Source organism: Mixophyes fleayi, chromosome 6, assembly GCF_038048845.1.
Source record: "Mixophyes fleayi isolate aMixFle1 chromosome 6, aMixFle1.hap1, whole genome shotgun sequence".
NCBI classification, from domain to species: Eukaryota; Metazoa; Chordata; class Amphibia; order Anura; family Limnodynastidae; genus Mixophyes; species Mixophyes fleayi.
Window position 1 is genome coordinate 34174465 of NC_134407.1, and position 17249 is coordinate 34191713.

At 40.9% G+C, this 17249-nt stretch overlaps 1 protein-coding gene across 2 annotated transcripts in view; it reads right to left on the reverse strand.

The window, feature by feature from the left end:
• Positions 1-6477: 6477 nt before the first annotated feature.
• Positions 6478-17249, reverse strand: part of SUFU (SUFU negative regulator of hedgehog signaling) — a 32180-nt gene continuing 21408 nt past the window's right edge. For both annotated transcript variants that reach the window (XM_075216244.1, XM_075216243.1), the window contains exons 8-12: positions 16846-16957; positions 15538-15672; positions 14164-14302; positions 13204-13272; positions 6478-11828 (exon numbers count right to left, since the gene is read on the reverse strand). In XM_075216244.1, the coding sequence (XP_075072345.1) occupies positions 11739-11828; positions 13204-13272; positions 14164-14302; positions 15538-15672; positions 16846-16957 (545 nt within the window). In that variant the 3' untranslated portion in view covers positions 6478-11738. The remainder of the gene's footprint in view (positions 11829-13203; positions 13273-14163; positions 14303-15537; positions 15673-16845; positions 16958-17249) is intronic.

Genomic DNA, 17249 nt, shown 5'->3' on the forward strand with positions numbered 1-17249 from the left:
AAAACCCCAGGTACTAAACTGTGTCCCTCCCTCTCAGTGGCATAAATACTTATGTATTATTAAAATAAGTTGTGAATACTAGTTTTGCAGTTCAATTTGATGATTAAGAAACCATTGTAACAAGGTGTATTGATTTATCAGTTTACAAATGGCTTCACTGTACGGTGCTGCGGACCATTTGTGGCACCTTATAAATAAAAGATAATAATTATAATAATAATCGCTGTCAGTAATGTTCTCTAATTGTACAGTTCTCTAGTAAATCAATGGCCCACATAATTTCGGTATGGATACATCAGTGGATATACGATATTAAAATTACATTTTTGATAAAATCTGTGATCATTTTGAATGTCATTCCTGGTGCCCCAAATACAAGACATTTTCAATTTACAGGTTACAAGTAACAATGCTTTGTGCCCATAGAGAGCCCCATACTCAAAGTGAGTGTCTGTACATACAGAGTGAACCTTGACTAAAGAATTAAATGACTCCTGATTTTCATAGGTTGTTCAGATCACCTTCTGCCCCATGCACCAGGTTAGTCTTTCAGGGTATTCTAGACACCCCATTACTTATATCATTGAAGCTTAGTGGACTGGTGGTCTGTGACACTTGCTCATTCAGTGGCCAGATCATTTAATAAACAGGATAAATAAACGGACATTGTAGTAGAGAAATGTTCTGGGTAGGTGACAGATCTGCGTGATTACAGGTACCTAACCGCCCTCCCACAAGCTAAAACAAGGTATAAAGAAAACCTTTTTCTATAATGACTGCATCGAACCCTCCAAACCATTGTCTTTAATTTGGACTCTTTGGTTTGATGATTATCCTAGTGAAGAATCATGGCATACTGTACAACACTAATGTCAAGTGTAGTTGGCTTTCATATGGGCTGTGATACATAAGTTCAACAGTTACATGATCGACATTTATGTGGTCAACACCATACTATACAGTAATGACAAACAGTATTGTTAGGTCGATAAGTGAAACGTAGACAGTATTATTAGGTTGACAATATAATCCCTAACCCTATAATACTGTTACCTACGTTCAATACTTTCGACCAGGTACCTTACCTTCATATGTCTGTGTACACATTGTATGTACGATATACATACACATGTGGGGAAAAAAGGCCTCTCATGTATCAATGCATTTAGCAAAACAGAACAGCTTATGCTCACTTACCTTATTACATCATTATGAAATCTTAGAATATACGCCACACATTACAAAATTAGTAATACAGATTAATAACCTGATTGCAATAATTCTTAGGAAAATAATTATCAAAACAATGCTCCTCCCTCCTCTTACGCTGTTCATAGGAGGCCACCTTGGATGAGATATATTTTTGTGACACCCCCAGAGCACGACTAGATCATTACTATACCACATGACTTCTACACACCGGCCAATAATCATCATCTCCCAACTGGATTTAAAGGCCCCATAGAAGCACAGGGAACGTGCCCCCCCCCCCATCATTATACAGCAGGTTCAAACTATAATTCCATCACTGAACTTCACGAAGACATGAAAAAGGCGAGTATAGCGTAGAATCTACACCTCAACCAACATAAATTGTAAGATACTGATGGAGCGCAATAGGATAGGTCCATTTTAAGCTGGAGATAAAGGTATAAAGTGGAAAAGGATTCAATACATTTAAAGCGTGGGCAAAAATATACAAGATTGTAAACACGATTGATAAGACATAATCATGTACTAGTTAGTAATAAACCTCAGAAATGTCACTGTGATTCTATCAAGTCTTTAGAAGAAGCAGGAGAACATCCAGACTGTTTAGAAAAAGGGCCTGTATAAAATAACACGGGAGGGCTCACGCAGCCAAGTTCATCACGGTCTCTTGGTTCCTGCTAAGTGGAATGTCGTACTTATTTTTACAAGAATACATTTTCATTACATTTACCAGAAGTGAAGTCATCATGACTGCTCCGGCCGGGCACTGGATGGTACGTTTGTTTTCTCCTCTTGGCAGGACCCGATGGGGAATACTGTGCTGGATGTCATCATTGGGCAGGAAAGAGAGAAGAATGCACATTCCAGCTCACTTAATGAAGGGATTCATTAGTAATTAGTATTCGTTGCATGGAAGATGAATAAATAGGGAAGGCATTCCTTATTAACAATCCTACAGCATTTGTTATCTTATTCACATCACATTTACTGACAGTCGTTGAACTCATGGAGCATATGTTATCGAGACTTTTATTAATATGTAAGAATATAGAAATGTATATATCTATTTATTACACACAGAAAAGCTACCATTGTATGAAAGCTGGGGGCAAACTAGATTGAAGCACATATTACCAGCTTGTAAGTTATGTCTGTACAGTTATGTTTGTTTCAGAAATGCTTTATTTAATGGAGCATAGCAATACTCTAGTACAGACAGGAACTGACAGGCACATGCTTTAATCACTCTACAAATACAACAAGGGATGTGGAATGTCATTCTTTGCTTAGTATTAAGAACTCTTGCTACAGACCACAGTAAGAGGTACCTTTAGGGTCACATTACTGGGCACCCCAATTTTCCCCGGCTGAAGCACAATTGTTTCCAAGGAATACCACTGGCAGGGCAAAACATATTTTTTAATGTTTTTAGAAGGCCATTATGTAACACACGCTGTCCTCGGCAAAGGGTAGGCAGTGGGGAGCAGTTCCTCAATTTCACCAGTAGATGTCAAGCTTATGGGCAAACAAGATGATCAGGAGTGAATGCTTTGTGGCTTTATAAGGCTGCTGTGAGGACCAATCCATACCTTAGCATCAGGTCTGATTTTCTTTGGTCCACATGTATAATCCTGTAATGTTATGATAGATTCATGCTACTGCCTATGTGACCAGTAACGTACTATGTTGTGTATGTAAGTGACAGGGAGATATTGATATTGTTTTATTGAAAGAGCAGTATACAGACAATAACCAAAATACACTCTCCAAGGACCCTCCCCCAACCCCACAAAGTAATTTTTAGTAATGCAATCACAGAAAGTTACCTGTACAAAAGTAATGGCTTTTACTTCTGAGTGTACCAAATATGTATACTTTATGACCATTTCGACATACTTATAGGGTTTATTTTAAACTTTTCTAATCATATGATTCAGTTCTAAGCTGCTGGCAGCTGTGCATCAGATCACAGGATTTCCCTACAAGAACAGAGCTCTCCCATTACTGTTGGTTTCTGGCCATATCTGTGGCACACACCCTGGTCTACCTAGGAGCGGATCTGAGGGGGAAACCTATGTCTGGGTGCAGAATTGTCAATCAGCTCTCAGGCTGACCAGCAGAATGGCAGTGTGGGGGCAGCATTTGGTAGGTCAACATTGGCTGTATAGTAACCAGTTTGGGGGTAATATGCTTTCTGTGAGCACATTCCAGGACATTGTGATATACCTTCCAACAAAGGTTCAGTCAAGTTATGGAAACTTTTATACACAATGTGAAATACTGTTTAATATGAGGGGACAGATATTTGATTATGGCACCAATGGGGCCCCCGTACCACACAGAGAGCGTGCAGCAGTATACAATAAGCAGTGCTTATAAAGCCTTCTCCAGAAAGTAGTACAAGGCGATGTTTGAGTTAATGTTAGGTCTGTCTTGTATGAACAAGTTGTCTCTTCTATTCCTGTGACACCATAGGGCAGAGATAGAAGCTTTCAGGGGCTGCTGCTATAAAGGCAGTGATGGGCTGGTGGGCCCAGCCATGTCCCTTTATTAAAAGGTAAATAAGTGTGAGATTATATATATATATATATATATATATATAATCAACATCAGTGATTTTATGGCACAGGAGAGTGAACAGATTGTAATTGGATGTCTGTGTGCGGACACCAGAATCTAGCGGTTAGAGTGCATACACTTCACTACGTAGTTCCTGGCCAGCAGAGGTCCCGGCTCATCTTATGTACTGCCAGCCTGGTAACCAAATCAAAAGTAGTTGCGGCCCAGGGGTGACACAGACATTGACGTACTAGCGCAAAATGGAGGAGGGGGTGAGTGACCCCATACTGAAAAGCCCCCTTTAAAACAACAGCTCTCAAAGTGGTGGTGGTGCTGTTTGTTACACAGCAGAGTCTAGAACATTGTGCAACAATAGACGTGGTTTCCTCCATCTATGTTTTTGTAAGGAGCCAGTGCTGCTCTGCCATTTAAAGAAAGGCATCTCACACCTTGGTGGTATTCCTGGTGGTCTAATGAGGACAAGAAGTGGAGCAGCCGCCGGCCGTCTGCATTGCGCTACTACACATGCGCGGACTGGAAGTTTGGCTTTCCCAATTGTTCTTCCGAGACAGTTGAGGAGACAGAAGCACCTTTAAGCTCTCCAATATTATATGTACAAAAGTGTTTACCTAATTGTTGACTGTTATTAATATCTGTAAGTACCTGAAATTCTGATCAGTTAAAACTGTTCAAAAAAATAAGAACGTAAAAAAAAAAGTGTTGACGCTTAACATCCACCACAACCACTGCTGACACCTATTGCAGCAAAGAGCACAATCGCTGTTTATAGGCAATTCTTACAATCAGCAGCTCATTTGGGTAGGGCCACCTTTACCTTGTAATTGTATGTAATTTATTTATATCATGATCCCATTAACATACAGCGCTGCAGAATATATTGGTGCTTTATAAATAACACCTCTAATATCGCAGACTTGTAAGGCTCCGCCTCATAGAGTAGGGGACGGACGGACGGGGGGACACAAGGTAGACAAAATAAATGCAGCCATGGAGGAGAAAAAAAAAAAAAAAAAAAAAAAAAGGGGTATGGAAGACCCTGCTCAATAGAGCTTACACTTTAAAAGCTGAAAACAAAAAATAAATAGGAGTGTGTAGCTCAGAGCTTTGATGGCTGTAGGAAAGGCTGTTTGGGCTGGTTAGGGAATTCCATAACTAGGGAGCAGCACAGGAGAAGACTTGTAGGCAGAGGTACCAGGGACGAAACAATATGCAGATCAGACGTAGATCTAAGTGGGCGGGAAGGAAAGTATTTTGATAGATTTGGGGATACAGGGGTGTCCGGAATGCCAGATAGCAAGAGGTTGCAGTAGTCAAGACATGAGCGAATTATTGAGTTTTGGCAGTACGTTAGGTAAGAAAAGGACTTATTGTGGTAATGTATTTAAGGTGGAGGAGTCAGGACTGGGAGAGTCTGGATGTGAGGAATAAAGCAGAGGACGGAGTCAAGTTTAACACTAAAGCAGCAGCCTGGGGAGACTGAGGAAATAGTGGTGTTCTTGACAATGAGGGAAGATAATAAGATCTGTTTTGGACATTTCAAGCCTTGGTAGCATTAAAAGATCCATGTGGAGATAGACAGTTGGTTACATAAGATATTACAGAAGGGGACATGTAAAGGGGAAGAGATATAGATTTGAGTGTATGCAGTGTAGAAGTAGTATTGGATGCTGAATGAGTGAATTCGTTCCCCAAGAGAAGAGGTGTACAATGAGAAAAGTAAAAGGGCCAAGAACAGAGCCTTGTAGAACCCCAACAGATAGTGGGAGTGGAGGGGAGGATGTGCCAGAGGTAGAAACACTAAAGGAGCAGTTCAATAGGTCGGAATTGAGCCAGGAAAGAACTGTGTCAAAGACAAATGGAGTGAAGGGTGTGTAGGAGAAGAGGGTGATCAACAGTGTCAAAAGCAGGAGAGGTCCCGGTGAAGGAGTATGGATATATGATCCTTAAACTGTGCAGTAAGTAGATTATTGATCACTTTTACAAGAACAGTGTCAGTATAATGTTGGGGGCTGAAGTCTGAACTGAGGGAGGGGGTGATAAGGGACAGTAACATGAAGGTGGAGAGGATAATATAGACAGATTCTGTGGACTTCAAAAGGAAGAGAATAAGAGGGAGGGTTCAGAGGTATGACTCAGAAGGTGCAGCTTGGAGAAAGCAGAAAGCCTACTCCACCACCTTGTCTGTTTCCAGGTCTGGGAGTGTGATGGATTAGTAGGGTCAGATGAGTTAGAGCTCTTTTTTACAGGTGCACACTTTCTCTCAAAGTTTCTGTATTGGTAATCCATCTACTATGTATCAAAATATTTTTTTCTTCAAATGTATTTACAATTTAATTGTTAAATTGAATTAAATATGTCCAGCACCACCCACAGAGCTATATCTACCCCCCCCCCCCCCCCCCTCCCCAGCTTGGCTACATGAAAGAGTACATGATGTTCAACCAATGCCGTAGAAAGTCTAAAATCACAGAGAGCGCGTTGGTTCTTCAGTTTAAATGGAATATTTCTTCAGCATAGCAGTTAATATACCATGTTCTGGATGAAAGTTGTAAAGTATGAAACGACCTGCTTTTGTTTACTATGCACATATTATTTGTTGAAAGATGCATCAGTTTATAGCCATGTGGCTCTCCCAATAAATAGACTTAATAAAAATGAATGAAAAAGTCTAAAGTCCGGCAAAAATGGCTCTCCGACTCTTTATGAAATAAACATAAGTATATTATTGTAGACACAGATATTTCATACAAATACACTTTAATGCATTTAGGTTACAAACAAGATAATAAATTTAGTGGTTTGCAAATTACAGATTAGTAATTTACAAGCTCATCTACCTGCAGTCTAAACCAGTGAGAATGTACAATAGAAAACTACAGTAACGAAAATACAAAAAAATTGTACAAAACAAAAAGTTACCAAATTAGGTCATACTAAAGATTCAGAGATCTTTTACATTTGTCAGTTTGGTTTTTTTGTTGTCTCATCAAAATACTATGACAATGTTAGTAAGGTCAGTCTCTTGAGCAGCATTATGTATGCATAGACAGTGCTATGTGTGCTGGAAAGGTCCATACCATTAGGTAAGGATAGGATATTAAATACAATTAATACAATTTACAAACTTGACCTTGATTTTTAGAGAACAGAGGCGGTTCCTGGGATTTGTTTCTCTCTCCTTTAAGGGGTGTATCTGTTACCCAGCAACTACTACCAATTTCACTTGTGTGTTTACTTGAAAATAAAGGCACTCAAATGTAAGTTTTGTACCTTCCCTTTGAATTGTCAACACGTGATAAATAATGGTTTATGCTGCAGGACTTTATCTAGTTACTATAAAACAGTATTAGAAACTCTGACCAAGCTAAAACCTCAGCCAGCACAGTGCCATTTCTTCCCATAATCCTTCCTATCCATATTATTCACATCTGATAATCCACAATGTGGGAGTCTATAGAGGGAGGTGAGAAAATAAAGTAGTAAGGAGAGGGACAGGGAAAGCAGTCACAAACCATCCTGTACAGAGGGATAGCCGAGAACTATGTCTAGCATATTCAACTGCCAATACTAGACAGTCAAGGAAAGAAAGAAGAGTCTACATAGATAACAGATTGACTAATATAGAGAGGCCAGCAGATGCAGCAATGTGTGTGACCCTTCACATAATTAATTCAATGAAGTGATACAAGTGTAAGGCTGTGCTAAGGTTAGTGTGGTCCTCCTAACTAATAAGTTGGGGGCATTTATCTGACAGTGCAGTGATTCAATGGACAGGTCACCCACAGCTGCAGTCCGAGGCCACAATAACCACAGCTACCACGCACAATATACATTTGTGTCTGGGAGAACCCTCTAATATGGGCTGCTGACATGGCCAGTCTTCTGTCATCATAAATAACAATTGTGCCTTTCAATCAAATCATTCAAAAATGGTTATCCACATATGGATAGGACAAAGAAAATACAAAACAAAACACACAATTCATTTTATCTAAATTATTTTGCAGTCACATTTTAAAAGAAGTCAGCTGAAGACAAGACCGTTAAAAACAGCAGAAATGCCATTTGCTGGTCAGTACGGCTCATTCACCAACAATGCAGTAAGATGCAAAATTGGCTCTAAATCAGCAAATTACTTTCATCTGTCTCGTCTAGCTGTTGCACATTACGCAGGCCGACAACTGACATGAATAACCAAGATATCCACGTACAGACAAAGTTGCTCATATTTTATCTCTTCATGGGGAAATATACCAAGGTCTTGCGTTTTAGTAGAACACAGTGCACAATTTATCTGTCTAAAAGAGCTTTTAAAACTAACCCGCTTATATATAGACATTTGCAGAAGCAGACATTTTTGGGAAAACCTAAAAATCATAAGATTGCAGCCTATCGATTCACTGGAAACTGGTACCTAGGGCACTTTTAATGCAATTATTACTGGAGAATTATTTTCTAAACATAGGAGGTCACCATCTCATCTTAAAAAAGGACTAAAAAACAACAGTATCCCCATGACTGAGAGTAATGTTTTCCCACTGAAGGGCTTTGCAAAATAGAGACGATCGGGACAGTTGGCCAAGCAGTTGGATTCCTTTAGAAGTCACCGGGCCTGCTAGTGTGGTTAGAACACACAGGCCATCAGCGGTCATCTTATGACCTTATGTACCAAAACAAACAGTAACCATCCTATATATTTAAAAACGCTGTTATCTTGGCAATTAAAAAAAAACACTTATCAGCATTACCTAAAAGCTACTACGAAGATAAAAACAGGCACCCTCTGTACCTTGATATAACAGGATATGTACGCTATTATCAGCCATTTTTCACCCAAATAATGCTGCCTACAGGTCCTATAATGAGATTACCGCCAGGCTGTCTGCTGTGTATAGCAAAAACAGAACTTTATCTCAAGATCTTTATTTCTGGAGACTCCTGAAACCCTTGTATATACTTTAACAACACAAGTCACATGCATAGATATTAGTGGGTTTGAAGCCCCAAAAAGATCAGCATGTCCTAAAATAATGCAATGGAAAGAGACCAGGTAATACTCATGTGTGCCCGAAAATCCAATGCCAGATGGCCACTACTTGAACTATGTGCAGTAATCTGCCTACCACACTAACAGGTCCCAATAAGATCCATCCACCCAAACTGAAAGCCGCGTGATTATTGGAATTGTTCAATTTAGTCACTCAGCCTGTGTGACGCCAGCAATACTCTATGAAGACAACTTGTACTTGCCAGTTCACCTACGTGTTAAAGAAACACTTACAATTTTAATAAAAAAAATAGAAAAAAAATGGAGAAATACTACATGTAAATAACATATTGCCTCAAATAAATTACAGTCCGCAACTGGGGAAAATTGTGATAATTGGCCAATACTTAGGACGCTGCAATCATTCTGCCAGTAGCACGAAAAAGCAGGCTCCAGCAACTGTGCCCGTCTGTCTCCCATGGTTTACAGGTCTGGCCAAAGACTAAATACTATGTAGATTAGATTGCCACTACCCTTATTTACATGGCACCAACAGATTTTGCAGTACTTTACAAGTAATTTTTTTATTTTATTTTTTTACATTTTCTTGTAGCAAGCACGTTTTAGTATATGGTATCAAATGTTACATAAATTTAAGTCTGTATTAAACCAAGTCATGCTTATAGTGCAAGAGTACTCTATGACCTTATGCTCAGCTTTCTTAATAGGCACCAAGTTGCAGGTTAGCGTCACATATTCAAACAATTCGGGCTTTCCTAGTGTCAGGGTATAGGGAGTTAATGATTAATGCAATGGTTCATTGTTTAAGTTACAGCATCTACTCTTGGTTGCTTATAAAATCATGATTATTAACTGCAAGGTCATTTTGATCTGTACTGCACTTTGTCCAGCAGAGGGCACCATACTAGACAGGCAGCCTGGTCCTGCGTTCCTTTGTGTGACTGAAAGCAATCCCAACCTCTGCAACACAGAGCTTTTTATCATGTGTGTATAAAAGCCCTTCCTTTACTTTTTAACCAGGTGTATGCAGTTCTTTAGCGTGTCATTCTTACAGTTTACTATAGATACATTCCATAACCTTTATACTATGACGTAGTTTATTCTTTGCCCAGCTAAAATACAGTACTAATACTCCATTTATTCTTCCTGGAAGTACAGTATATAATGGGCACTAAACATGTCCGTGGAGTATAATGTCTATTATACACACTTTTTTTTAAAAAAATAAAAATAAAACTACACACTGATGAAAACTAATACCATAAAAACATAGTACTTTGTGGGGGGTCTCTATTGCATTTGGATTTAAATAGTAAACAAATATAGTCAGATTTTAGAGTTTTACAAATGCAGATAAAGAGGTTATAGGAAAAATACATACAGAGTTCTGTTAGGAGAAATCATAATAAATATAACTACGTCATGAATGTTGCTGGTCTTGCACAGAAAGATTTACATTCTATTATAAAAATTAGTAACTGAAAACAGGTTAAATGTCTCATCATCTGGTCTCTGGAACTTCCAAGACAGATAATACTGATGTCTCAGGTGTTTTTCTTCCCCTAAACTTGCATTATGACGTCACCTAGACTGAACATGTACCACAATGGCATCTGTAAATGTTACATACCCACACCGTCAGGGGTAGGTTATTTCTCATGTAAAGGACTGTGCGGACGTTACCTGAGGTCCTGTGAGTGGTAGATGTAAAGAGGACCTATAAAATGGATAAAAGTCATTTTTATAATTATGGCTTCTGCATTATTTACCTAAAGAGATGGCGACAGAGCACATGAATGATATGTAAATGCTGAATGTCTGCTGCGTAGACCGACTAACACTCGCCCCCTGGTGGCTTCGTCCAGCATCACCGCTGCCTTGCCTATTGAGCACAGGGGAGGTCACCAAGGCACTCCTGCAATACCCTACAACATGTGTGTATTTGTAATGAAATCTGGAGGATCAACCAGGGACTTTGGATGGACAATTAACAGCTTTGGTCCTTTCCACTAACCCACATACAATTAACATTATGCAGTTCAGCAAGTTCCCTGCTGCCAACCAAACATTAACAAGCAGATCCATAGAGTTGCTTCATTAGACAATAGAATGTGATGCTGTAGAAGGCAGCAGCTCACCATTATAGAGGACAGTATTACCATTCCATGTACACACATAGGCTTCTACTGGCTATGTGACATGACTGCTGGATAGAAAACAACATTGCGATCTGGGATACCTGATAAATAGATTTCACACTTTTCAATTTACAAAAAGGAATGAAAAAATCTTGAAGCTTTCTTTTTATATTAAAACATATTGAGAAAAGTTATCTCTACTGCAAATGACAAGTACTAGAGAACAGGGTTATTAAATATAAAATCTAGCCATGAGTAGAACAAGGGGTGGGAAAATACTGATAAAACTCCCCTATTGGCCACAACACGCTCACTTTATATATTAAATGTTCAACAAAACCCATCGTAATTTAACACTGGTCGTGGAAAACAAAGCGAAGGAACCTTTCTGCAGTTAGCATTCTAGCCACTCCTGGGTTCCAGTGTCATAAGTAGTATATAAAACCATGTATTCTGGGAATACAGCATTTGTTGAACACTAACCTGTTACTCAGGGGCTAACAACAAACCCAAATGAATGGCACTTGTGTAACAAGCCATTAACCGTCGGACAGTCCTGCAAGGCTAAAAAGAACATTGTTCCTCTAATTCATTGTGTACTACAGGTTGCGGATACCCAAATCATCAATAACTCTAAATATTCAGAATCAGAGTGGAAATGTCAAGTATCAGTGCTGGTCTCTTGATGCCATGATTGTGCAGTAATTGCTTTCCTTTGGTTTACAGCAATAAACTGTGCTGAGCGTTGGAGAGTACATTATGGTGCTCTTGTATAGCAGGAAAATCATCTTGCCCTGTCCTCAATGCAGCGGATTATCAAACACTGTGTCTGGGAGAATGGAGATCTTTAGCTTCTTTTCTGGCCAGCTATATTCCTTTGGCAATTTCATCTGGGGACGGCAAAAAAAATTCAAGCAGTCAAAAACAATCTTGTAGAAGCTTGAACAATTTAGAAGTAGTGAATTCATTCAGCAGAACACTCTTCATTATTAACTATCTTTATGAACTCTCAGTATTATATTAACAGGAAAAACAATGTATGCAAGATCGCTTTAGTGTAGACACACTACCTGCCAATCATCTCAGCAGGCCAGGTTACAATAACAATGAGTTTCTGTGAAGTAGAAGCTAGCTAAATTTTATATTCAGAACAGAGGTGTAATGACTTTTGGCATAGACTATTTGATATTATTATTATCCTTCATTTGTTAGGCGCCAGAAGGTTTCCGCAGCGCCGTACAAACTTTCTACAGGGTGAAACAGTACAAAACAAAAAACAAAAATACCAATACTTCAGACACTTCAGGCCGGTTAATGCAATAAACACGGAGCAGAAGAACAGGTAGGGAGACAGGAGGGGAGGGGGCCCTGCTCATGTGAGCTTACATCCTAAGGGAGGGAAAACAGAACAGGCACAAGGGGAGCCAGCAGAGAGAAGGGAGAGAGTGGAGGAGGTGAGGTGGTTAAGTAGATGGTTGGTAGGCTTTAAGGAAGAGGTGGGTTTTCAGTGCACGTTTGAAGGAGCACAGAGTAGGAGAGAGGCGGATGGAACGAGGGAGGTCATTCCAGTGAAGGGGGGCTGCTTGGGAAAAGTCTTAGATTCTGGAGTGGGAAGAGGTGATAAGAGTGGAGGAGAGGCGGCAATCATTGGCTGAGCGCAGGGAGCGAGCAGGAGTGTGAATGGAGAGGAGGTTAGAGATATAGGGGGCAGTAGAGTGGGAGAGAGCTTTGTAAGTGGTGGTGAGGAGTTTGAAAAGGATTCTGGAAGGGAAGCCAGTGTAAGGCGAGGCAGAGAGGGGAGGCAGAGAGGGGAGGCAGAGAGGGGAGGCAGAGGAGGAGCGGCGTGAGAGGAAGATGAGTCTTGCGGCCACGTTGAGTATAGAGCGGAGGGGGGAGAGATGGGAGTGGGGGAGGCCGGTGAGGAGGAGGTTGCAGTAATCCAGGCGGGAGATGAGTGCGTGTGTTATATATATATATATATATATATTGATATGTAACTATACAGTATATTTTTGGCTGGATTACATTAAAGAGCTACCTAAGCAGTCAGATATTCTGTTAAACATGACTGCTCAGAAAATACCCAGGATTGTGACTCCAGCTAGATTGCTTTTTTAAGTTGGGTTAATAAATGAACCATTGTTGGTTACTGAATACAGGAAATGACACTGCAGCAAGTTCCCATGTTTGATGTAATAGCCTTGGGCTGTGGCAGTTTGGAGAAACCTTCACCCCCCACAACCCCTCACACAGGCTGGCGCTTACGTCCTCTGGAGAGCTTAAATCTTCTAAGTCTTCCAGCATCCTTTCCACCAGCTCTTCTGTCAACAAAATCTGAGGAGAGAAAATAGTTTCAGCCTTTTATTTTGTCTTCCAGGTAATTGGCATTTCCTCTCCCTTTCTGCAGACAGAGAGGATTTTATATCACTGTGAATGTCGGCAGGAGTAAAAACTGCATAATAACTCTACATATAGTGGGATGTTTATAGAATACTGAAGTATGCCAGTAGGTTTACAACAAGGCCTCTATTTTATTAAAAAACACCTTTTTCTATGGACGGTGATGGTAGCAATGTTTTGGACAATATTCATGGAGCCTACAGCCTATCAGTTTACTTACTCGCTGCCTCATGTATATTGGTCATGAAGAGATGTCTGATGTCACTGGGTCCTAATTCTATTCTCAAGAACATTGAGCTCATAAAACTGCTGCCTCCACTGAGAGTAGGTGATTTATTTATTTATTTTGGAGGGGGGGTGGGTAACATTGAGAGCAGCCAACCTATGCACCGGTGGAAGCAAAACTGGACCATTCCGGATATTCGCTATTGTGTTAGAAAACGATAAAGACCGTACTGCTATACTGCCTTACTCGGCTTTTGAAGAGAGACTAAAAAAGTAAAAAAAAAAAACAAAAAAAAAAAACCAGGAAGGAAAGGGGCCCACACTATTTACCTTCCGGGGGTGTCAACATTTTCCTGTCGCTACTCAGCTGATTACGGATTAACTCATTCATGGGGGCTGCCATGGAGTGTGAGAAAGAGAATACAGGATGTGCGTGTAACATGACCAATGTACCACAAAAAGGGAGCCTGGAGCCCTATAGACGTCTCTGTACAGCCTATGCAAGTGGCGTCTTTCCGCTGCTGGATTCACATCCCACCTACGGTGCGCATGTTGTAATGGTTTATTCTTCTATAGCAAAGCATTAAGTAGATTGCTCACTTGTAGCCAAGGCCCGTGCGCTGCATAGGGATGCTCCTCTGTAGCAAATGCTCCCTCTACCCCTGTAGACACAAAAGTGATGGCTGTGTCTCCAGTAATACTCTTGTATGTAAAGTGCCGTCCGTGTAATAGTCTACCCCTGCAAAACAATTAAAGTAAGAAGCTCAGTAGGCAATATAACTTACAATATTGTATAATAAGGATAATAATGTATTATTCTTCTATATACAAGTAAAAAAGTAATAAATCTGTCTACAGTTCATTTATTATTATTATTATTATTTATTTGTTAGGCGCCACAAGGTATCCGCAGCGCCGCACACAGTACTAACAGTAGACTATACAGGGTGAAACCATACAGAACAATGAACAAAAAGTACCAATACTTCAGAAACTCCGACTAGTCATATGCAGTAAAGACGGAGCGGAAGAACAGGTATGGAGACAGGAGGGGAGGGGGCCCTGCTCATACGAGCTTACATCCTAAGGGAGGGTAAACAGACCAGGCACAAGAGGAGCCAGTTGAGGCAAGAGGAGAGAAGGGAGGACGAGCTAAAGGGAGGAGATGGGGGTTAAGTAGATGGTTGGTAGGCTTTGAGGAAGAGGTGAGTTTTGAGTGCACGTTTGAAGGAGCACAGAGTAGGAGAGAGACGGATGGAACGAGGGCGGTCGTTCCAGTGAAGGGGGGCTGCACGGGAAAAGTCTTGGATTCTGGAGTGGGAAGAGGTGATAAGAGTGGAGGAGAGGCGGCGGTCGTTGACCGAGCGCTGGGAGCGGGCAGGAGTGTGAATGGAGAGGAGGTTAGAGATATAAGGGGCAGTAGAGTTGGAGAGAGCCTTGTAAGTGGTGGTGAGGAGTTTGAAAAGGATTCTGTAGGGGAAGGGGAGCCAGTGTACGGCAAGGCAGAGAGGGGAGGCAGAGGAGGAGCGGCGTGAGGGGAAGATGAGACTTGCGGCCGCGTTGAGTATAGAGCGGAGGGGGGGGGGGGGGGGGGGGGGGGAAGAGGGAGGAATGAGGGAGGCCAGTGAGGTTACAATAATCAAGGCGGGAGATGATGAGTGCGTGGATGATAGTTTCATTCCCCTTCCTCTGTGTTCTACGACCCCCGAGTCCCCCTTTCACCTCCCACGTACCTGGGCTTGTGTGTGGACAACAGGACAGATATGCAAAGGAAGAAATGTGGCGGCAGATAAGAGGGCGGAGTAAGGAGAGAGAACCAATGGGAGGATGGGAAGAGATTACTAGAACCTTCATATATGTGCCTAGAGCCACATTTTCGGTGACTAAATTGATAATCTATAAATACAGCTCCTGTTGCTGATAAAAACAGAATAATGAGTCTTTCATACATATTAAATCTGGGGTGCAACTCACCTTAAACAAAGTGGAATGAGTGCTCCAGACTCCTGGTTAAATTTAAGATGTACGCTTTCCAGCTGTCGTGTACGGATTAATTCATGAGGAATTATGGCCGCAGAACTTTCACTTTCCAAGCTGTCTTTACGGCTCCTTAGTAAGCAGACAAATTAAGATGAAACAAACATATGATGATTAGATCAATCAGCAAAACACAAAACTACATAAGTTGTGATAATAAAAGTATATATTTTTATTAAATACTTTGAAGAAAAGCAGTCGTAGTAACCGAATCAGTAATTTATGGTGAAAAAAGCTGCCCATTATTGAATAAGGACGATTTCCAAGGAACGATTTCTCAGTGAATAATTTGGGATGTGCCTTTAATCATCACTGGAAAATGTTCAGGTTGGGAGAATAAAGGTCACCAGCATCTAAGCATTGCTTCATCATGAGTGGCAAATCCAAACAACAGCTACTGCTCTTTGTGCCCATTCACATGCATGCAGTACTGAACAAAAGCAGCTGTCCAGAGATTTTTTGGCCAAATTGAAAGCTGTCCATCTATCCAGAGTGCAATTAGTGCATGCAACACTGAAGCATATGGGTCCAAATAGTTTGCGGGACAATAGGAGAGTGTTTATGGAGGAACAGGAATATGCACGGGCAGAGGGGAAGAGCTGAGTGGAGTGTGGTTATTCCTTGCAAAGTAGGTGCTGCAGTGTGCAGACATTTATATAGCAGTGCAGAAGTGAGATTACAGCTTGCAGAGTTGGATTACTGAAATAAGGGGTGGAGAGCACACATTTTTAGAGGTGTACGGAGGTAGAGCAATAATTCTCGTGTCTCTTCCTCACTATAAAGTAACACACCGAGTGCTGCAAACCAGATTTACAATATCCGATTTACTTGCATTGACAGTTGGGCACATGGGTTCAAGACAAATGCTTTTCCAGCCCTCGTAATAATAGGGTTCAGGGCTCTGCTGCTGATACACTAGAGTAAAGGGAAAACACTCCTCCTGTCACAAGGGGGGGGGATTATGCTGCTTTTCCCCACCGCTGCAGTGTGTCAGTAGTGACACCTGCCCAACACCGCCCGTACTCTGACTTGCTGCCACTCCCCGCAATTGTAAAACGGACAGGAAGACTTAGAATAAAAATTGGGCGGAGCAAAACGCGTATTCTGATACAAATCACAACAAATATCACTGCTGGGGATTTATACAATTTAGTAGATACCCATAAAAATCACATCTGGATTGGATAGGAAAAAAACAATACAAAAAGACAGCCCATCTGACGTTACATTACAGAGCCTACTTACGGCACCCGGTCGTGGTTCATGCCGTTCTGTCGCTGTGTACTGATTGGAGGTAGGATAGGTTTACTGTTTATTTCTAGGCCTCTTCGCAAAGCCTCTCTGATTTGTTCTGTATCTGTAATAGAATTAAAAAAAACACAACCATTTACAAAATAGGAAAATTATTGTACAAGTTTAGAAACAACTAATTAAAGAGATAGATTTTAGAGACCAACGCAAATATGTAAAACAGGGGAAACTTATGTGAATCATCCGCAATCGACTCATTTTATAGACGGTGTTAGAAACATGGTTAATGTGACCGCTGGAGAGATAGCACTTTATCCTGTGCACCAGTTATCAGAAAATGTCTCAAATTTACAGTTCACTGATTATTTAGCGGTCAGTGTTCTACAGCCAGAGTGTGG